This window comes from Marmota monax, unplaced genomic scaffold (genome assembly GCF_021218885.2).
Source record: "Marmota monax isolate L192 unplaced genomic scaffold, Marmota_monax_Labrador192_F-V1.1 WCK01_AAM20220418_F8-fsc00045, whole genome shotgun sequence".
Taxonomy (NCBI): domain Eukaryota; kingdom Metazoa; phylum Chordata; class Mammalia; order Rodentia; family Sciuridae; genus Marmota; species Marmota monax.
The window spans coordinates 9596973-9620566 of record NW_026692132.1 but is presented as its reverse complement, the minus strand read 5'-3'; the positions used below and the strand labels follow the sequence as shown (position 1 = coordinate 9620566).

Sequence of the window (23594 nt, the reverse complement as noted above, 5' to 3'; positions counted from 1 at the left end):
GGGTCATAAGAACCTTAACCTCATCAGTGCATTAATCTGCAGATAAGGATTAAATGAGTGAAAAACTGTAGGTGAGTAGGGTGTGACTGGAGGAGGTGGGTCACTGGGGACATGTCCCTGGGGTTCATATTTTATTCATGGTGAGGGAAACACTCTGCTTCCTGCTGGCCATGTTCTGAGACACTTTCCTCTTCCACACTCTTTCTCCTTGATGTTCTTCTTCACCTCACGCCCCAAGGATTGGAGTCAGCTCTCTATGGTGAGACCTCTGAAACCATGAGCCCCCAAATAAACTTTTCCTCCTCTAAAATTATTCTCGTCAGGTATTTTGGTCAGCAGTGAAAAAGCTGGACTAGGATAGTTCCCCATATGTTAAAGGCGGCTCCCAAGGGTGGTGCTGTTGGGAAATGGTGGAGTCTTTAGGAATTGAGGTCCTTAGATTGCTGGAGATCTGCCCCTGAAGGGGACTGTGGGAATACAACTCCTCCTCTTCCCTTCTTCTGCTTCCTGGCTGTAAGGTGAGTGGTTTTACTCTGTCATGAGCTCCACCATGATGTGCTGCCTTGCTCCAGGCTCAAAGCAGTAGAGACAAATGATCAAAGACTAGGACCTCCAAAACTGAGAGCCAGGCATTTTATTACAGTGCTGAGAAAAACGACTACCACAACCTGGATTATCCTTAATTAGTTAAACCTCCTTTAAAGTGTAATTCTGCATGTGGTGGAGGAATAATTGGACAACTCTGAGCTATTATACATAAAATGCTTGAGAAGTTGGAGGATCCCTTGATAATCAACTTCGTTGTAAAAGCTGATGCTGGCATTTACTTTGAGTTATTAGCCTCAGGCTGCCAATGCCCAGCCCTTCTGCTTAGCTTTATTCTATTCTGATTTTCACCCATCTTACAATGATCACATACTCTGAACTAGGTTCAGATCATACATTCTGGAATGTTCAAAGCAAACTAATAAAACATTCAGACCACCATCTGAGACCTCACTGATCTCTTGATCAGATGATGTTCTATCTAGTTCAGCAGCCACATCAGGTGAACTAGAGTCACAGAATCCATAGCTGAAGAAATCCTGCCAAATGAGTGAATTTAAGAAAATCCTCAAAAGAGAGTATATCAGTGTTGAAAAACAAATCAAGCCTGATTTGGCCACATGGACCCACTTTAGAACCAAGGACATCCTTTCTCCATGTTCCTGACCTTTATATGAACAACTGCATTTATTACATTGTGTTTTGTTGGTACATAGGTACTACATGTAAGATTGGTGAACACAAGTTCTGATTTTTCTGTGCATAGTAGATAAGGATACAGAAAACTAAGAAATGACTAAATTTGGAGGGAAAAGAAAAGGGGTGTGAACCATTTTACAGCCTCAGGGTGAGTTATGTTTTATATCCAAGTCAAATAGAATACTGTATGCAGCTGATTTGTGAAACTACTCACCTGCTTACAGTTATCTTACTGTAAACACTGGGATTTTCCAAGGCTGAAATGATCCTTGAAGTACAAAGGTTAACAGCTTCTCCTAAAATATTCAGAAAGCCATTTCAAAATTACCCACTTGAACTGGGACCACAAATCACTTGGATAAGTCTGAACAGTCATTTTGTTGAAATGCTGTTCTTTTAAATGGACAAATAGTTAAGTCATTGTCTATTCCAAGTTCCTACAATGGTTTATTGGCAATTCCTGAAAGCCTTCGTAAAAGGCCCAAAGGGGTGACTGACAGAATTCATTCTAACCTGATCAAAATGGAAGAACATACCCTGCCTGAGATATGATGTAGGGTCAAGCAACAGGTCCTTAATACAGCTGGAGTCCTTCTGGACTTGACTTTAGCTATTGCATCAGTTTCTTTCACTGGCAATGGATTAATAAATTACTTACTGAGTTCGAACTTGTGACCGATTCCCAGTTGGTGTCTGAGGCTTCTGCAGGTTGGAAATCTTTCTAGAAGGCAAAGGAACATTCATGTGCATCAGTCAATCCTCTGTATAATTCATTATGTGCAGGGTTTCAACAACTTAGCATTCTGAATCTTCTTCCAAATAAGTGACAGCAGAAAAAGAACTACATTCTTAGTGAACAGGTCACAATTTTTCATCTGCTCACAAGAACCCTCCTCATTCAAGACATGAACAACTGTATCAACATTCTCTTGTAAGTATTAGTGAAAAAGAAAATGGGGCACATAAAAGATCATATTTTAACTGGACCATCCACTGGTATGTGACCTCAGGTGACTTCCTTAACCTCTCTATCCTCCCCTTTACAAAGGGTTGGTATGAAATGCTTAAACTTCAGGATTGTTTTGAGAACTGAATGTATTAATTATGCAATTATAGCTGGCACCTAATAAAGTGCTTAATAAAGAGTAAGAATAATAATAATTATCAATATTGATGCTTGCTTGGTTTAAACTAGATTATGCATCATGTTTAATCCTGAGGTAATCCACAATATTGCTGATATTTTCAAAGATAAACTAACTTCCAAAAGCTATTCCTGACTCTTATAACCAAAGTAAGGAAGAAAGGAAGGGGAAAAAAATGACCATGGGAGTGACCAAGTACTACCCACTGAAGGAAAGATGATCAAGAACAGTTCTAAGAGGGTTGTCTCAGACAAGTCTGAATAAATTCAAGATAGCAATGGATCTCTAAATCAGAAATTTCTCCCCAAAGGCAATCTTGTCTCCCATTTGTATGTAACTTTCATGAGAATTATTCAAGCACCAGTAAATTAAAAAAAAAAATATGAGAAGAACTGAATCTAACACCAGTCTGACCAGGGAGTTGGAAGAATTCAGAGATGATGCTGAGAAATACTCAGCCACTCAAATATGACAGCTTATTTATCTAAGTATACTTACTAAGTGAGAGCAAAGTACCAGGTCTAAATTTCATTAACATTTTGAGAAGTTGGAAGTGCATTTGTTAATTGCTCATGATGAGACTGGTTTATATATAAATGTCTATGTCATAGAAAATTTTAGCTGTTTACCAACAGAGAACTGAGTCAAATTGGGGTTTGAGGAATGAATATGCATTGAAAACTGACTAGATACTAGATATCATTATAAATAATCTCAACCTCAGGGAAATATGTCTCTGCACTCTGAAAAATATAATATATATTAAATGAAAACTAAATTCTCATAGTGGAAGGATGTATATAAACAAACGAAGGTGAGCACTGATGAGTTTTCATAATCAGGTGAGACTGAGAAGGAGAGCAAGCAATCAATGGCTTTTCTATGTCTTGACAAGACTATAAGAGGTGAGGATATATGCCAGGTAAATTAATTCATTTTCCATTATTATAACAAAATATCTGAGGTATTTTATACAGAAAAAAGGCTTATTTAATTCACAGCTTTGGATGCTAAAAGTCCAAGATTGGATAACTCCTTCTATTTGGCCTCCTGTGAAGGTCAAATGGCATATGGCATCATAATGGACATGTGTGTGTGTGAGAGAAATCACATGGCAAGACAGAAGACAGAGAAACTGAAGTCCCAAGAGAAATACATTATTCCCCCAGTGACATGATGACCTCATAGTAGGCCCCAACTTTTAAAGGTCTTACAACCTCTGGATACCAACACATTGAAGACCAAGTTTCCAACACTTGAGTCCTGGGGAGTCATATTCAAAACATGTTCAAGCCACAATACCAGTTGAGATAATGACATAAGCAATTCTTAAATCATATAATTTTCATTTTCACTGGTTCATTTAACGTTTGTTAATCACGTCCCATGTACTAGTGTGCTTTATAAGCTAAGGTTGAATAAGAAGGAAATAACCAATTTCTTCCCTGAAGGAGTTAAAAATGTAAATATATCAACAGGTACAATAAGCTCATGCTCTGATACCAGTCTAATTGGTATAATACAAAAGATCGACAATTGTACTTCTAGGAGGTGAGTTTGAAAAGCTTTCACATACCAAACTGACTCTTTGACTGGAGTCTTGAAAGGTATTAATAGATGAAATAAACATGGGATAGAAGACTCAAAGAGAGAGAAATGTTAGACACTGTGAGAAATATATACAGAAAAAGGAGCAAGTTCCTGGGGAAAGTTAATAATAGACTTGAATGTTTCAGGTGCCTGTAGAATATTTAGGTAGAGATTCTCAGAAGGAGATTTTTTTTTAATGAGAATTAATCTAATGGGAGAGAGATTTGAACTAGAGATCTATAGATTAATTATCAACCCCAAAATGACAAAGCAAGTAATGGATTGTGTTGACCACATGTGAAAATTTTAAAAAATCATTTTTTAAAATCTTGGATCTGGAAATAGGTGTAGGGCTATCTAGTCCAATCTCATTTTAACAATAAGAAATTGAGTTCTCAGGTAAATGGCATGCTCTCATCATGTAGCCATCTTCTGGTCAAGCTAGAACCATCAATAGAAACTGTGTGGTGATTTTTCACATCCTTGCAGCTAGCATTGGAAACATTCTGGAGAAGGAATAATGGAACTGTATCCAAAGGAGGAGTCAACACAAGTGCAGAAAAGCCATGAAGCAGAGGATTGGTGAATGTTCTGTAAGGACATCGTTTGAGATCTCAAAAGTAACTATGTTCTGTGACTCCAATTTGTTTTTTTGCATAGACACATGGTAAAACTATTTTGTTAAACTTTTTTTTAAGTGTAAAAGGTCTTTCATATTCAAGTTCCTAGACAAATATTACAAAACAACTTTTAGCTTCTTAACTGTCTGGGTTACAAAGTTTCAGCCAGAAACTTTAATAGGAACAAATGATAAAGGATTTCATTAAATCCCACATAAAATTTAACTTTATCTTCTCCTAGTAACATGAATATTAGACATTTAAAAGCAACCAACTTTCTTTTATGTTACTTCAAAAGTTTGCCATCATTTATAAGTGACATATTTGAAATGGGCTTATAAAAGGGAACTATGTCCCATAAAAAATGTGATTTGAAACCTCCAAGATTTTAGCCTTAAAAGCAGAATCTCAGCACAGGGAGGAATATAATGATTTTACTTTCTAAATATATCCTCAATGTGGTCATTTCTTATCTCTTCCATCACAACCTCCTTAGTCTATGATATCGGCAAGACTCCCAAAACCCTGTTAACTTTTGCCATAAGTCCACACTCCTCATAGCAGCCAGAATTATCTTCTTGAATGCTAAATCAATCATATCTGTCTTCTGCTTAAAACCCTCAAGTAGCTTTCCATTGTACATAGTATCTGTCCTTGTAAGATCTGACCACTGCTTGCTTCTCTGGCCTCATCTCTGTGTGTCCCACTATGATCCGAGGTCCTACATCTCCCACTAATTCCACTCTGCCTACACTGGCCTTCCTAGAGTCCTTCAAATAGTGCTCCAAGCTTCCACTCCCCTTAGTTTTAATCTGCTGTTGTTCCCTCTGCCTGGATGTGCTTTCCCCCAAATGTTCCAAGGGTTGTCTCCTCATCATTTAACTGTCTGCTCAAAATTTGTTCTCACATCTTTAGAGAATGTCCTTGAGCATTCCACTTAAAATACCCTCACCCTTGATCACTCTATCTACTTAACCTGCTTAAGTAGATTTCATTTAAACTATGGCTACCCATACTTTAAATGGATTTATGTTTCCTTGTTGATTATCTCTTTCCCTATCTGGAATGGCAGAGACCTTATTCATTTATTTTCAACTTTAATCTCTAATTTCCTAGCTGAGTTTTGGGTATACTCTGTAATTCCTCTGGCTTACAGTGGTCACTTAGAATGGCCAGCAGTTCATATCCAGAGACCATTCTATGTCATGCTGTTTGTTATACATTTTAGGCATCATTCTGGTTAGATTGCTTGCTTTTTCAAGTTCCAGGCTAATGGAAGACTAACTTTTTCCCCCCATGGATGTTCTTAGCAAAGCATGTTCTTCTATCACGTTAAGAAATGCTAAAATATAACAGTGAATAATCATTAAAAATGTGTCATAACAGCTCATCTTATAAAGAACACACTTCTGTTATTTGTTAAAGTAAACTCACATAAGTGCTTTAAAAGCCATGGCCTGCTCTTCTTAACTATTTGGTAAGAATTTGCTATACATTTGGCACTTGATTTCTTTACCCCCAGCTCTGGAATTATAGTATCTTCCATCTTAAAATTAAGGAGCTGATAATTTGATTGTTTTTTCCCCTGAGTCCATGTAGGAAATCTTAACACTTTGATGCTATGCATACCTTACTTTACCTAATGGATATCATCTAAGGAGTCCAGTGACCTCCTTAGAAAGATGAGCAGACTGAAGCTCAGAGATCAAATGAACTGCCCAGGATCCCCAAACTAATTACTACCAGAGTCAGGACTAGACCTTGCTATTGTGTACCTCGCAGTCCCATGCTCTTTCTAACTCAGCAAGCAACATAACATATCATTCTATAATTGCAGGTTTCCTAATCAGCTTTGCCTTAATCTAATAAGAATTAATTTACATCATTAAACATAATAATTTATTCTTAGTTTATGTCCTCACCTTAAAATGGCTCATAATTATATTTTGGCAGTGAAACTCATCATTTGGCAGTTGAAATAAAATTCACTCCCCCATTCTCTGCACTGTTATATTTGGAGTAGTTTTGAAACCATAGATATTATTCTCAGATATTTGCTTTTTAAATAGCTTAGTATGCAGAGTTTGGTTTGTATGAGAAAAAGTTTTATGGACTAGAAAGTTGGGGAGGTATGTAAAAATAAAATCTTAAAATGCTTCATGAAAATACAGATAAATATTTATGTAAATGTAGTTGGGAGGAAGAATTTCTAAGCAGCAATGTTAAAGTCAGAAAACACAAACATTGATACAAGTTGCATATACAAAAGGTTGTATAAATCCAAAGGATATAAAAAATAAGATTAAAAGCATAATGACAAACCAACTCATAATGACAAAATAACACAGAGTTAATATCCTTAAAATAAAATGAACTCTGATAAATCAAAAGGTCGTAACAGAGTATGTTCCATTTTGTACAATTTTGCTAGGAAAATATATAGATAACTGATTGAAGCAGGACTGAAAACCTATGTACAAAAAAATTGATATTAGTTAGACCTGAATGGTATGTAATTTTTATTTTCTTATTTTTGTTTATGTGTTCTAAAGTTGTTATAATAAACATTTAGTTTTAATAGGAAACCAGTAAACTATTAAAACAACAATGAAAAAGAAACTGTGTCATCATTTACCCCTCAAAACTGTATCTCTTATATTATTATATCGTCTATTGAGTGGTATCACCCATGTATTCCCTGCTAAAAAATAAAAGCCTTCTCTTAGAAATGCTTTTCACCAATTGCTAAATGCGGTATCCAAAAACTTCAATGTAAATGGTTCTAGAATAAACACACTTGGCTCCACCTAATGCAACACAAACTTTTAATGTCTTTAAAAACAGCTATGAAAATAAGTAATTAACTATCAACTGAGGGTTAGATAGGTATTTATTTGTCAGGCTGACAGAAAACAGTTGACCTACAGACTGAAATCAAATACAGCTGGGGATAAAATAACTGCAGGTAATTCATGTTTTCCATAACAATCCTTGCTCTTAAAGACTAAGATTCAAGTGGGAATTTCAATTTTCAGAGAGGATATTTTCAGGTAATCCTTCCTTGCTGTTGGTTACACTAGGCCCATCTCAGAAAAAGCAGGTGGTATATTACAAGCTAAGAAAAACACTCCATTCATTCCTTCACCAGTTCACGCTGGCAAACATTCATTCATTAAGTGCCTGCAATGGATGTTCAAAGAATCCCTCTTCTGTCTCTTCATAGTGGAGCTGAGGACGCTTGTCTTTGGAGACAGCTGTTGCTGGGCCAGTATTCCAAACATTTGGGATGATTAGTTGTACCACCTGTTCCTGGATCTCCCTGAGGACGGTTGTTCATTTTTATCCTAGGTGATTATGCTGCATGTGAGTAGATGAGCCATAAACTATTCATTACAACAGAGATGTATTTCACCATAACTTAAAGAATATGCAGTTACTGGGAGGTTTTTAAAGTTCTCAAACAAAATAATCCTTAACCTACCAAGGACAACTTATTTTGAGAAAGTTTAAAAAGACATCTGTCAAATGTGTTTTTCCTTATATTGAAAATTTTTCTCATTTGCATTTTATATGCATTTCTCAGAGATAGAAAAGAAAATCTCTCTCCAAAATGTGTCTTTGCTTCTTGATTGAACTAATGCTTAGAGGTATTTCTTTTGGAATCTGAAAATACACATGGTGCTATCTGGTTTCATAGGACAATAATTAACAAACATCTACCAACATCTATTTTTTAAAAGAATTCCTTGTCTGTTCATGACATCCTGCTCTGTTTTGACCCACGAAGGGAAATTAAAATAATGGTAAATTTGGAATCCTCTGTCCTGAGACAGCTCCACAGGGGAGATCTTTTAGAACAAAAGCTTTTGAACTTCAGTACTTGAATTTCTGGCATGCAGTTCAAACAATATATGCAGAAATTATTATACATCAATGTACTAATGTCTATATGGGCAGAATAAAGCAAATCAATCAGATTCTATGATCCAACCAAACCTTTACAAGTATACTTTGTACAGAATCATCATCAAACGAGTTCTTCTATAAATGGTAAGGAAAAGGCCTTGGCAGGAGGCCAGGTGTTGTTGGTAAGAATATTTAATACAAAGATACCAAGAGTCCCAGAATCAATAACTACAAAGAAATCAAAGAGCATCTTTCAAAGTCAGAGAATCTGCCTATAAATTTTAATAAATTTTGATTCTTAGAGTTACTAGAAACCCGGGACATGAGGCTTCTGTGATTGGAAAAATGTCATTAATTAAATAAATATGGCTTTAATTATAAGTATCTTACAAAGATAAGACACGTTTTGAGATTTATAGTGATTTAAGAATTAATTTTACAACTTTTCATTTATCATTAGGGACAATGAAGTACCTCATTTCAAGCTAGAACTCTGATTCAACTAATCATTCATATAATCTTGATGCTAATGCCAAGATATTTTTTTAAATTGTATTTTTCATCTTATGTTATGAGACAGGAACTTTATATTTGCTAGTTTCCAGACTGAACAGAGTCTGGGGAGTTGCTCTCAATAATACTAAATGAATAAAGCAAACCCTAGCTTAGTGGGTAAAGAAGAAAGTTTCTCTAGGGAGCCGAAAAGGGTAATTAACCTGGAGGAGGTATGGGCACAATACTCAAAGAAGAATCAAGGTGCACTTGCAGATAGAGGCGTATCAGATAGAGACAAGGTGAACCATCTGCAAGCATTGTTTGTGCACCATAACTTGAGGACAACATGATGATCATGGAAAGAAGACATAAATGGTCAAGAAAGCTGTTTAAAGCCAACTTTTACCACATACAGCGAAGTCTTAGCAAGAGGCTGGAAATAAAACTGCAGACTGCAAAATATGACTTTGTCAAAAGCTTCCATCAAGATCCAATAACAAAGATCAAATAAGAAGTGAACATTTTATGTACATCTAGGAAATACTATCAAAGGTCGTCTCTTTACATTATGTTACTTAGAAGTTAGGCGCGAGTTTAAATTTTGTGAATGGTTGCTTAGTCTTAAGAGAACTCTGTAATTATTTTGCAGTAATGTCTGTCATTCATTTGGCATAGATTTTGTGCTGGTACCACGTGAAAGATTTTCTGTAAATTATCTAAGCCATGATTCTTAAACAGCTTTTAGAGACAAGGGAGCTCAGAGACAGTATGCTTAAGTAATTGTCCTCAAGGAAGCATGCCTGGTTATTAAGAGGCCCTGCAGATATTCAAACCCGAGGCTGACTTTCTGTATTCTTTCATGCTTGCTGAACTATTCCCCTCTTCATTTGTAAGGAATCGTTTTTATGAAGCAAACAACCCCCTTTGATTTGTGCTAAGTAAAGGTTTTCATAAATTTCTCAAATACATTTCAAAGAGAACATTTGGTTCAGTTCAACATGAGCCTGAAAATTATTAAAGATTGTACTTTTGATATCATAAAGCTAATAGCCAAGACCATTTACACTACTAAGCTAAAATAGATGGCTAAGGAAATTAATCTGCTACCTTAGGAAAATTACAAGTTTAAAATGGAAAAAAAGAAACACTGGCCTGAATTATTTGCATTTTCATTTCCTTGTACTTAGCACAATGTCTGGTACATAATGAGTACTCTTTTTGTCTGTTTTATTTTTGTTATTTTAGTTGAGAAAGGAAATCTTGTTTCATGTTCAAAATTGAATGAAATTCAGAATTTATGATTCTTTGCTACAATTCATATTCTCAAGAACAGGTAATCTTTCTTTGTTCTCAACTGGCATTATATAAATAGATTATCTATGTCATGGCCAAAAACTAGTTGCATTGTTAAAACAAATATTACAGAAAATGGGAATTATAAACAGTATGGAAATTAAGGCCTTGTCACTAAAATCCCTTAGCTAAAATCGTTATCTCCATAAATTCAAATTACTCCATTGCTAATTATAACTTGTAAAAAGATCTAACTTGAAAGAGAAAATATCGTTTGGAGTCCAAAAGACAAAACTACAGTAAACACAGCCTGCACTGAATCAGGAAGAAAAGGACTCATTAAACATTACTCAGCAAATGATAGATTTATAAAATAATGGGGGAAATGTAGTAAGAAAATCAATCATAAAGCATTCAAGGAGCTGCTCATTCTTTTTAAAAATATGAATGTTGCCTAGGGATCTGACTTGTGTTGTCTGACACATTTTTCCTCTACAAATTCATGATAATCCTTACATGACTAGTATGCATTCATCAGAGGTGCTACCCACCCTAATTATTATTTGACACTATGGGTTGCCCTGGTGGTAAAATATTTAATATCCAGGTTAATATTATAGTACTATGTAAATGAAGTAACAGTTAATTCAAAGTACCTTTTTCTTGCTCTGATCCTTGTCTTAGGGAATTTCCACTCAATTATGTGGCTAAACCAGAGAGACTATTAATATAAAGTTTGAAACAAATGTGCAGGATTCAGACCCTTTCAAAACAATTCTGACAAAAGGTGATACTAGTATATTCTTGACCTTGAAGTTCCTCTTTCCACTTCCCCCTCAACTAGCCACTAATCAAAGCAGTTTGCATGTTTCAGATCTCAAAAGCAGACCTGCTGCCTGCGCCCATTAGCTGAGCTTGCTGGAGTCAAGTGTCAAGTACACAGGTCATGGGACACATTGTGATGAGAGCTTGTAAAGCTTGGCACAGAGGCAAACTCAGTAACATTACCAAATTCTGTGGTTAATGCCAGTGAAAGAGACCTGGGAACAAATGTATGACTCAAATCGAGGCCTTCATCATCACTCCTGGGTGAAAAACCTAAAGTCCTCTACTGGCAGGGATTATCTTTTCTGAACAGGACAAATGGTATCTCAGTGAGTGAGCCTACTATTGACTCTTGTTACTTTGTGTTTATGGGCTTTATAATTCCTTTTTGCTTTTGGTTATCACCAGTTAAATCAGCTTCCTTACGTTTACCTGTCACTACTTGAGCTATATGATTCAGCAGTGTGATGAGTGAAAACATTAGGCTTTGCACAGCAAAATTTTAATCCTAGATTGGCTCTCCTTTACTTCTTGCTATACTTTTTTGAACACATGCTGTGAACTTAGAGAATGCAAATTAATTTCTGCATTCATCTAAGCCAACTATAATTACAAAGGCCATATTTGCTGCCAAGAAAGAAAAGTACAATGCATTCCAAAGTTAAAGAGAAAATACTCTAGGGATTGGGGAAACCATTGCTTCTCCTCTCCTAGGCCAGGAAAATCTCAGAGCTCAGTATGTTGTCACCCAGGCCCATGGGTTAGCTCTATACTCCTTGGACATAGATTTTTTTGCAGGCCTCATGTCTCATGCTTACATGTTAGACTCATTTCTTTATGCTTAGCAGCACAGCCTGTGTTAAAGAGAACAGAAATTGATTTCTCACAGTTCTGAAGACTAGGTCCAAGATCACAATGCCAGTATGGCTAAGTGTGCATGAGGACTCTCTTCCTGGTTTGCAGATGGGCAACTGCTATGTCCTCACATGGTTCAGAGATGATTTCTCTCATGTCTTTTCTTAAAAGAGCACTAAACTAACCCCCTCACGAGGGTTCCACCTTCACGTCTTAATTGCCTCTTGAAAGCCCCACCTGTAAATGTCATCATATTCAGTCCATAGCATCTTGTTCATTTATTTAACAAGTTTGTGTCAATGCATTAGAATAGTAAGCCCCTTCAGGATAGGATGTTTTCTAATTTTCTCACAGTTCTATTCCTATTACCTACAACAGGGTCTGTTAACTAATTAATATACAGTCAATAAATACTGGTTAAATGAAACAGTGAAGATCAGACTGCCATGAGGATCAAATGACGTGATTCATGTAAAGCCATAGCTCATTGCTACACAGCTGATGTAAATAAACATCCGTGGAATAAATAAATGAATAATATAAGACCCAGAGAAATAAGTGCTCTATCAGGGTTACAAGTAAAGTCCTGTAGATCTTACAGAGGAAAGAATGATTTAAGTCCATTTATGGGGACTGAGGGAAGGTTTGAGAAGTAGTGTTGGAGTTGCTCTTTCAATGATAATCAAGGCTTTTGACAGTCTGGGAATAGGAAGGTGGAGACTAGAGGATGCACAAAGACAGAGAGCTTCATGATCTTGGACGAGTGTGTCCTCTGCCCAAAGGACAGGAAAGGAAATGAGGCTGAATAGGAAGGGGCAGCACAAACCAGAGGACGTTAAATACTAGGCTTAGAATTGTTTTTCTTTGGTGAGGGACAGGGCATTTAATCATTCATTTGACTGGTATTAGTCGACTTCCACTATTGCTGACTACATGGTTCAAGGTGTTGGAGAAAAACCAATGAGAAGAATGCCAAGGTCACTGCTCTCAAGGAGTTTTCACCCTGCTTATCCTCTGCCTGCATACAGAAAACCAAGTCCCCAAAGGATTACATGTCAGTGTTACTGGCAGATCTGGTGCCTGGATCCGAGGTCTCCTGACATACTATATTTCAATGCTTTAGCATGTAGGGAGCTGGTTCTTAATACAGTTACATCTCCCCACCCATGCTCACGTGCCCCACTTACAGTGTATATTAAATAAAGAAAAGAAAACAAAGAAGATTTTTTCTTCTTGAATTCAGTGGACTTAGGTAACATTGGATTTCCTAGAAAACAAACAAGAAAAAACAGATAGCTATCCTAAGAGATGAGTAGTAGGAAAAAGAAAATGAAGAAAAGAAATTCAGTGTTGTTGGTTTGGAAAAACTTTTTGAAATATCCATAATCTTCTCAGGCAATCTTAGAATTAGGAGTCATTCTTTATTTTAGTAATCAAACTCCTAAAATGATAATAGCATTCTCTACTCAAATACAATTTAGTCCCATCTTATCCCTCAGCAGGGTACAGAATTACCTTTCTTCTTCAAATAAGAGTTAAAATGTTTGCCTGATCAGAAAATGCAGCAGATGAGAATTCCTTAAGTACTTTACGATGACCCCTGAGGTTGGTCAGCAGGAATTGATTTGGTGGGATTACTAAAAGCTATCTCTCACCCCAGCAGGGATCATGGGATCATAAAGATGCTTGAATACAAATGGCCCTGGATGGCTTCATCAGAGGATTTTTCTAAGTACAAACCCAATAAAAGCAAACCCCATGCCTTTAAATGAAGAGCAGAAAAGTTGAAAAACTCCTTTGCTACTCACCTTGCTGGATAAGGACTGCAGTCATTTTGGTTTGTAGAAAAGATTTGATAATCAGTGTGTTAAAGCATTTTTTAAAAAAGTGGTTTTGGAGACAGAACATTTAGAATTGAATTCCACAAGGAATATTGTGTGGCTTTACCCAAGTCAAACTGTATACATAAGATTGCTGATTTGCGAAATGTGAATAATAACCCCCACCATACACATACAGGCTGCGTTTTAGGATTAAGTTAGATAAAGCATGTGAAACTAACTAACCCAAGTGGATGTCTGTTGCACTCTTTCCAACTATTATGTCTTTCTTTACATTACCTTTCTCTTTGAGAGACAGCTATAGCTCTACATTCTAAAGTCAGACTATCTGGATTCAAATCCCATCTTTACCACTTACCAGAGTCCTTGTGAGGTAGAATGGAAGGAATAAAAAACAGGTAGAATGGAGACATAAAGAAACAATAATGGAAAAAGATTTTAAATCAGAAGTTCTCCATACCTTTCCAGGCCTCTCTACTCCCCAAGTCAGTCTTTCTTCCAGGCCTATTACTCCAAAAGTTCCTGGGAAATCAGTAAATCTACTTGTGCACAGTTAGTTAACCCCCCACCCCAAATCTATTGCAAACATATCAAGCAAAGAGATATAATATCTTGAAGAATATATAATTTAGGGGACATTTCAACACTATTTGCTGATCAGATAATGAAAACCACATCAGCTTTCGGAGATCACCAGATTGATATCACTACTATAAGCCTCACGAAATTTTTTCTAAAAGAAAAGCCTGGAACTCTGGAAGTAATCTCTCACAGTCAAGGTAACCTGCATCTTCCCCTGAATGTGTATTTCTTACTTTACCCCACAAAGTGTCTCTTTCTTGAGACTGTCCACATTATCCCTTGAATATGTATCTACTTTTCTAAACACACCTCTATCTATGCCTCTAACTAAGATGTGTTGAAATTCTTTTTCAATTTGCAAGGCAAGAACCCCACCAGTCCTAAGTTGGGTTCCCTTTCCTCTCTGGGAACTCTTTGCAGCCTTCTTCAGACATGTCTTCTTCCATGACACTTACACCATCACTTAAAATCTTTGTCTTCATTTTTTTTTTATTTTTGGATTGAACCCAGAGGCACTTTATATATGTGTGCCTCTATATTCTTATCCGAAAATGGATATAATTCCTAGTTCAAAGGGATATTTTAGGGATTAAAAAGATCACTATGTATAAAGCTCTTAGAAAAGTTTCTGTCACACAGAAAGTCCTTAGCTTTGACATACACTTTCATATTTCTTTCTTTGGAAAAATGTTGGGTACTTCATTTCACTTATGATGACCTTATATACTACCACATTAAATGTGCACTGAGATTTTGATATTTTCTGAAAGCTTTAACATCTCTTACCTTATTTCACTGTCCACATTACCATGTGAACTGGGTACAGGCACAGATACATTGGATAAATAATTTGGGCCTACTCAAAGAGAAGATTTTTGGATTTTCTGTATAGTGCTTTCTACCACCATTAGACAAGATGATGTTTAATCTCTACAAAAATAATTCCTGTCTACTCTCCATCAAATTATCAAGGGCCACTCTTTGATAGATGCTGGCCTAGGCATGGGGAATATTTGGTAAACGATCTATACATGGTCTGTTTGGTCTTGTGAGATAGGTACATAAAAGTACTAATTAGCTATAAATGACCATATATATGAAAATACTATTATTTATATATCTTCAAAATACCAAACAAAAAAATTTAAGAGGGTGAGATAAAAATATTGCTTTACATATATTTGATGGAATTTCAAGTTAAAAACCACTTACATATATGCAAACAGATTTATACAGGAGTTCAAGTAGTTCTTTGACTGGGTCATTGTTTTAATCAGCTTTTTTTTTTTTTTTTCTGCTGTGACTAAAAGACTCAACCAGGAGGAAAAATTTATTTCGAGATCACAGTTTCAGAGGTCTCAATCCCTATACAGCAGGCTCCATTCCTCAGGGCTCAAGGTAAGGCAGAACAGCATGGCAGAAGAGTATGGCAGAGGGAAACACCTCATAGAATGATCAGAAAGTAGAAAGACACCAATTTCCAGATAACAAATATATACCACAAAGGTATGTCTCCAGGGACCCACTTCCTCCAGCCACACCCTACTGGCACTCAGTTAATCCCATCAGGGTTTAATTGACCGATTAGGTTAGAACTCTCATAACCCAATGTCTCTCCTCTGATCCATCTTGCATTGTGTCACACATGAGCTTTTGGGGGACACCTAATAGCTAACACATAATAGTCATCTTTTAAGTATCCTCCAATCTCTTGATAAAACATTTACACAATTAAACTAACATGGCTATTTCTAACTCATTCATTAAATTTTGCAGTTTTGAAGTTGGAAGAAACTTCACCAATCATTTATCAGAGCTTTCAGTGTACAGTACTGTGTTGCCTTACTCTCCTGGGTCTGTCTTTCTCGGTCTTCTTTCTGGTGCCACCCTTGTGAGAAGGGTGTATTTTCTATCTCTCTGACTGCAGGCTTGGCCTGTGACTTATTTTAACCATTGGAATATAAGGAGAAGTGATCAAAGTCATAACTGACCAGAAACTTTAAAATACATTATGGAGTTCTACCATTGCTCTTTTCCCTCTTTTGTAATAATAGAGTATTATAGAAGAGGAAAGATCCTTCAGCCAGGATCCACAAATGAAGAAGTACATGGGTCATAGCTGCAGATGATCAGTAGCTGGCATGTATCATGGGTGAGACGCAAACTTGCTTTTGCAAGCTATTGACTCTTTGTTTTTTGTTTTTTTTTTAATGCAGCATGATTTGACAAACCTTAACTATTTCAGGAATCAGAGTCCAGAGTTATTACTTTCCAGTGAAAATGCATCTAACTCATACAAGAGCCAAAACTCAATCCATGTCTTCTGCATTAGTCCAGGATTAAAAAACAACAACAACAACAACAACAACAACAAAAAAAAAAACCACCTGCATTTTCCCATTGTAGCACATGCTTTAAGAAAATTAAGTCTTTATATTACTCAGCCTTAAATAAGAATGAAATTATGGCATTTGTAGATAAACAGATGGAACTAGAGAATATCATGCTAAGTGAAATAAGCCAATCCCCCAAAACCAAAAGCTGAATGTTTTCTCTGATAAGTGGGGTGGGAGGGGGTGGGATAGGAAAAAAGGAAGGAACTTTGGTTTGTGTAAAGGGGAGTCAGGGGAGGGGGTTTGTGGGGATGGGAAGGACAGTAGAATGAGACAGATATTATTACCCAATATACATGTATGATTATACTACTGGAGTGACTGTGAACCATCTACAGCCAGAGGAATGAGAAGCTGTGCTCCATTTGTGTATAATATGTCAAAATGCATTCTAGTGTAAAATTAATTAATTAATTAATTAAAAACAAAGGTTCTTTTCTTAGCCATACATTTTTTTCTTCCCCATGAACACTGCCCTTCCTGGTGGTATCCTCCCAATTGATGCCTGTTATAGTTTAGATATGATTTTATGGTTTTCAAAAGCACACTTGTAAAAAAGTTGAAAGTCAGTTTAGAGGTGAAAATGGCTAGAGTATGAGAGCCTTAACCTAATCAGGACACTAATCCACTAAAATGGATTAAGGGGGTGGTTAACTGTAGGCAGGTAGGGTGTGGCTAGATGAGCTGGGTCATTCAGGGCTTGTCTTTGGGTATATATTTTGTCCCTGATGAATGGTGCTCTCTCTTTCTGCTTCCCCATGCCAAATCTTGAGCTGCTTTCCTCCTCCACATCCTTCTGCTCACCTTGGGCCTGGAACAACAGGGTTGGATGTTTCTGGACAGAGAACTCTGAAACTGTGAACTCCAGATAAATTTGTCCATCTCTAAAATTTTTCTTGCCAGGTCTTTTGGTCATAGCAGTGAAAATGCTGACTAAAATACTATCCAGCCCTGCTCATAGCCTATCAGGGTTGCAGCATAAACAAGGAAAAACCATGTTGGTTCTAAAGATAATTAATAATTTTGGAAAGATCAGCTGCTATCCTCTATGAAGTACACAGGGAACAGTGAGGTCTAGGTGGAAGAGAGAAGAGGCAATAGTACTGTTGGTCCAGGGCAAGGTCACAACAACACTGAACCCAAGTGCTACTTCAAGATTTCTCCTAAGCTTTGCGCTCTGATAGTTGCAATACAAAGTAAACTTCTCACATAATATTTCAAAAAATATCCCCTTAAGTAATGTTTATATTTATGTGATTAAAAAGTAGGAATAGTCTACAGGATGGTAGAGTGGGGGGAGTCAACAACATGTATGTAAGTTCCCTCAAGGAAGCACCACTGGCACTTAAATCCTCTGCAAAAGAAATCTTTGCTTTATAAAATGATAACACAGGGCTCGACATGTAGACACTAAACCACATTCACTATGCTTTCTCTGCATGTGACATGTGAAAAGCCAGGGGAAATGTCTTTCAATTAAGACCACTATTTAACAGCCATATTCAAAGAAATACTTTGAAGCTACAAAAAACACATACTATATAACCACATTATCTTTCCTTTACATAAAACATCAAAAAGGATGTTAAAAGTCACCTAGTTCATAGTCCTACAATGTGCAACAATTGTTTATTGTCATCAGAAGTGGCCAGCCAGATGCTGTGTCTTTGCTTTCAGCCATGTGAGCTCTGTTTTAAAATAAGTTCAACAGTAGTAAAATTTTCTGTGGCTTTCATTTGAATTGGATGCCACATTTTGCACAATAGTGTGTGCACTGCTATATTGATGAGATACTTGTGGACAGAAATGATACAATTGAAATTGAAAACTCTTAGCTACATTCAGTAAAGAATCTGGTACACATGGGAGTGGCTGGAGGGTTTGGGGGTGGATAGAGTTAATGGTCGTGCTCACACCACCCATTGTGTTCAACTGCTGACAACAGTAGTCTCAATCTTAATGTGAAATTCATTGCCCTTGAGAGGTCTTTGGTGAACTCCTGTCATTCTCATCGACAGGTCTAGAGGCGCATCCTTTAGTAATAAGAACACCTGTGCTAAGCAAAATGGAAAACCCTGACACTTCAACAGCCTCTGTCTATCCAGGTCAGGGGAGGAAAAGGAAGATAGGAAGTCGTGGCTGCTCTCAGGTTCCCTGTCCTAGACCTTGATACAGCAAATTACAGTACCGAGTGTTCCTTCCTTCGGCACTCACTTATCCTCAAGGAGAAGAAGGAAAGGCTGGTGACCCTTTTTGTGTCCCTTAATGATGTAGGGAGAGAAATGCATAGTGATATTTAACACAGAAAAGCCAAAAATGACTTAGGTCAGATAAAAACCATCTAATTAGAATCACTGTATCCTTGGCTCTATTTAAGATGCTTCCTGTTGAGTTATGGAAGAGAGAATGAAGGACAGAATAAGCAAGGAGGGAAGAAAGAGAGTTCAATGCAATACAAGATTATATTAAGTCAAGTGTCAAATGATATTGGTTTAGGGAAGCTTGATATTTGATATTTTCTGTGGCTCCATTAATATTTGCTCTTTTCTTCCTCAGATAGATCTAGTCAAGTACTGCAGTTATCTTCAGCCAATGCATATATTAGATTTTATCAGGATAAATAAAAAAGAAAAACATCCCCAATAACCCTATGTGGAGAGTGGAAGATACTATCTTTTTAAGAGCAACACCACCAACAAAACACCATAAACTTTTATAGAAGATAAGAATATAAGGGAACGAGGATCTCTGCTCTCAAGAGAACACTGCATTATCTTCTGCCAACTTCTTAGTTTACTGATGAAATCAGAAGCTGATGATTTATTGTAAATGGTAAAGAATATTGCTTTTGGGAGCTGTTTTATCCTGGACTCTATATTCTTTTCAAAAATAAAAGAGAAACTTTAAATTGGATTTCTGACAGTGCTTGAGTGTTTTCAGTCTAAACTCTATTAAGTAGATTAATTTTAAAATGGGGCACAATAAGCACAATCTTACTTCTGAGAGGCTACCGCTTCCTTCGCGATGCCCTCTAGACCCTGAAATCATTGCGCACATAACCCCGACACCCTAGAAACCAGCACTGAGAGCTCATCCTTCTCTGCTGTAAGCAAGGCTTCACTTCCCTCAGGAGACTGGTGCTCCCTTGTAGGCCCGTCGAGTCAGAGCTCTTCCCTGAACCCTCTGCAAGCAGGGAAACGTGGGTGTGGAGTGCCTCTCTCCCAGCTCCATTATGGGAAACCTCTGAAATTTTTAGTACAATATATTCATAAGGCCCCAAATCTAAAAGTTATGAGTGGACTGCCACTCAGAGGCAGTCAGCATTATCTTTTTCTTATGTATTCCTCTAAAGATATCGCAGGCACATACAGGCAAATGCATATATATATATATATATATATATATATATATATATATAGTCTCCCTCTGAAACTCAGGCCTCTCATCTATTATTCTCTGCTTTTGCCTTCTGTATTGTTGCCTCTACTGAGTTACTTCCTCATATCCACTAAGGACCATGATGTTAGTCAGCATTTCATCTCTGTGACCAAAATACTCGACAAGAACAAGCTAAAGGAGGAAATGGTTTCAGTCCATGGTCAGCTGGCTCCACTGCTCTGAGTCTGAGATGAGACAGAACACCAGGGCAGACAGGCATGGCAGAGGAAAGCAGCTCAGCTCATGGCAGCTGGCAAACAGAGAAGGGGCCAGGGATAAGATATAGTCCCTGAAATGTACCCTCAAAGACCCACTTCCTTTAGATCCCACTTCCTACACTTTCCACCATCTCCCAAGAGTCCATTCAGATGATGACTCCCTCCAAGGACTAATCCATTGATGAGGTCAGTGACCTTATGATCCAATCACTTTGCAAGGACCCCACCAACAGATACTGCTACACTGGGGACAAAGTCTCCAATATACAAGTCTTTGGGGGCTCTTCACATTCAAATCATAATACTTGGCATCTGCATTCCTGTATTCATCTCCAACTCTTATTGCCACCAACCTGGATAGTGTCAGAGACCATGTAATTAGCACAGAGGAATACTTCTAGTTTGTAGTCCTTTGACTCTTTCAACTCTAATGTAGTTTCCTATGTATACCATTGCAGCAACTCCCTCCTAGTCTTAGATCTTAGAAGCTTATGGTATTCTGTGATTATGCCTTCCATGTCCTTGCTTGCTCTTGAATTCTCTGCCACACCTTTTCTCTTCAGCCTCATTGAGCTGTCCAGACACTTAATCCCCTTATATTCCCAGTTAGCAGCTTTCTATTAATCTTAGAGATCTCACAATCCATCGCTTCAAGCCCTCTCTTATAAATACTCCCTTACCACCTAGCTGTAACAGTGGTATCCACCCTGCAAAAGGCTACAGTAATCCAATCAACATCTGGACTCCTTTATCTGGATTTCTACTGGAGAAAAATTACACAGCACACTGTGTTGCTTTTCTTTCTCCTGTATCTTTAACCTTTCTTGTTTGTTTTCCCCTGGCAACTTACAGAAAGTTTGTCTCTAGCATCTTGAAAAACATTTCTTCAATTGTAATCTCTTCTCTCAGTATCATTTCTGTATATCAGTGTGTTTTACACACAAGCATCTTGAAATACTTTACTCTTGTTGATTCACTCGTTACAGGTATTCTCTCCCAGTCATATATATAGAAGACTTTTTTTTTTCATATTTTCAATAGCTTCTGAATTGCCAAACCCAATGACTCTTTTCGAGCCATTGCTATTCCTGACCTTTTTCTCCTATGTAATGTCACTGCTGACTCTTTTCTTAATACTCCTTCCTTGCCTTTTGTGATAACATGCTCTGATGTTCTGTTGTTTCTTTCTCTATTTCTTCTCTGTATTCTCTCTCTTTTTTTAATAACTTTATTTTATTTTATGTGGTGCTGAGGATTGAACCCAGTGCCTCACGCATGCCAGGCGAGCGCTCTGCCTCTCAGCCCCAGCCCCTGTATTCTCTCTTTTTAATATCTCCTCAAGTGTCAATGTTTCTCAGGATTCTGAAGCTCAAGGCTTGGCATCTGAGTAAACTCAATGAATACTCTGACATCTGTAATTATTAATACATGAATAATGTCTGACTCCATATTCCAGGCCAGAGAATTTTTGCTGAGAATCAAATCATTCTGCCAAATTATATCTGGCTACTTCCTATCGGATGCCCCATAAGCTCCTCAGATTCAAGATGTCCAAAATGTTACTCATCAATCTCCCCACAAAACCTGTGTTTCCTTTCCTAGAAAAATACCATCCCCTTCACCTAATAGTGCATCTTATACCAGAAATCATGTTGAAATACTCTCAAATTAGCCACTAAATCCTTATGATTACACTATCTCAATCTTTCAAAACTATGTCTTTAAACTTGCACTCTGATTCCAGTTTGTTCCAACTCTGGATTGCTATGATAACCTTCTAAGCAATCTTCATTCATTTTTGCCCCACTGCAATCTGTTCTCCACTGGCCTTCAAGTGCAAAATCAAAATAGAGAGCAAAAAACCATCTGTACAACTTCCAAGCTCCAAATGTCTCAGAGGTTCTGAAGAGCTTGCAGTCCTTTGATAAATACATTAATTCATAATCTCAGTCATCTTCCTATTTAACATCTTTCTAGTCAGTTATTCATACCCCTGGCTTTCAGAAATATTTCATGCTTTATCAGTTCTTTTCAGCCTTTGTAGGTGATTGCCTTTACTTGTAAGGTTCTTCCAACTCTTTCCCATTCAGCTAACCCCACTTTGTCATTTAGAACACAGATGAAATTGAATGTCCTTCGAAAGCATCATTAGATCTAATGTGGCTACTCCCTCTTCTCTGTTCCCAAAGTAACAGAAACTTTTTTGCTTTCTCATTAACTTCCAGCTTCCATGGCAGCCCATACTAGGCTCTCAATAAAGACTTGAAGGATGAAGGGCTTCTAGGATGTGATGTGATACTTGTCCTCCTCAAATTCTTAATACTGATCCACTATCTATCAGCTGAAAATTTAATTAGTAAAGTAAAGCCTATATTTCCAGGTGTTTAACTCAACTCATTTTGAAGTTAAAGGTAGGCTTAAGGTTTAATATTATTTCTATTCTTACACATTACTAAATGTGTGACAACTAAAGGTTCTGTGAAGCCACATTCTCACAGCAAAACCACAGTTAACATTTAGTTTTATCTCAAAGGTGTTTCTCTTCTTGGTAAACTATTGCGGTATCATTCTAACAAGAATGTTAAGCAGGTCAGGTAGCAGATGAATAATTCAATTATTTAAAGGCTGCGTGAAAAGAATATTTTCTCTATATTTCTGAGTTTCTCCTCCAGGGTTTTTTTAGTATTGACATTTAAGATACTGCCATGATTCCTGTAGACTCATCTCTGCTAACAGGCTCAAAATTTTAAAAGACTTATTCATTACCCACATTTTAGATTAAAATATAGATTTTAGTAGAAATAAAATTCTCAGACAAAACAATGGTGGTTTTGGCAATAACATCAATTCTGGAGACGGGGAACTTTAAAACATGAAAGTTATGGAAACAAAGGGTCATCTTAGAAGACAGAAAATATTTATGTTTAAAAATAAAGAAAGGAATTTAAAAGTTTTCCTGACAGATGATCATGACTAATCAATTTGAAGAAAAAAGGGAATGTATCTGTGTCATCTATGCACACTATTCACTTCATGTGTGGTGAATTACTTGCCTGACAAAGGTCCTTCAGTGACTTCAATAACTTGTTCATACACAGGTCTTTGTGGGGGCAGATTAGTGGAGTATTTTAGATATTTTTTTTACATG

The 23594-nt window shown here is 37.0% G+C and overlaps 1 protein-coding gene across 5 annotated transcripts in view; it reads right to left on the bottom strand.

Moving 5' to 3' along the window:
• Pdgfd (platelet derived growth factor D) overlaps positions 1-23594 on the bottom strand; it is a 228689-nt gene that overhangs the window by 26765 nt on the left and 178330 nt on the right. For all 5 annotated transcript variants that reach the window (XM_046466576.2, XM_046466565.2, XM_058586610.1 and 2 more), the window contains exon 4: positions 1904-1966. In XM_046466576.2, coding sequence (XP_046322532.1) covers positions 1904-1966 — 63 coding nt within the window. The remainder of the gene's footprint in view (positions 1-1903; positions 1967-23594) is intronic.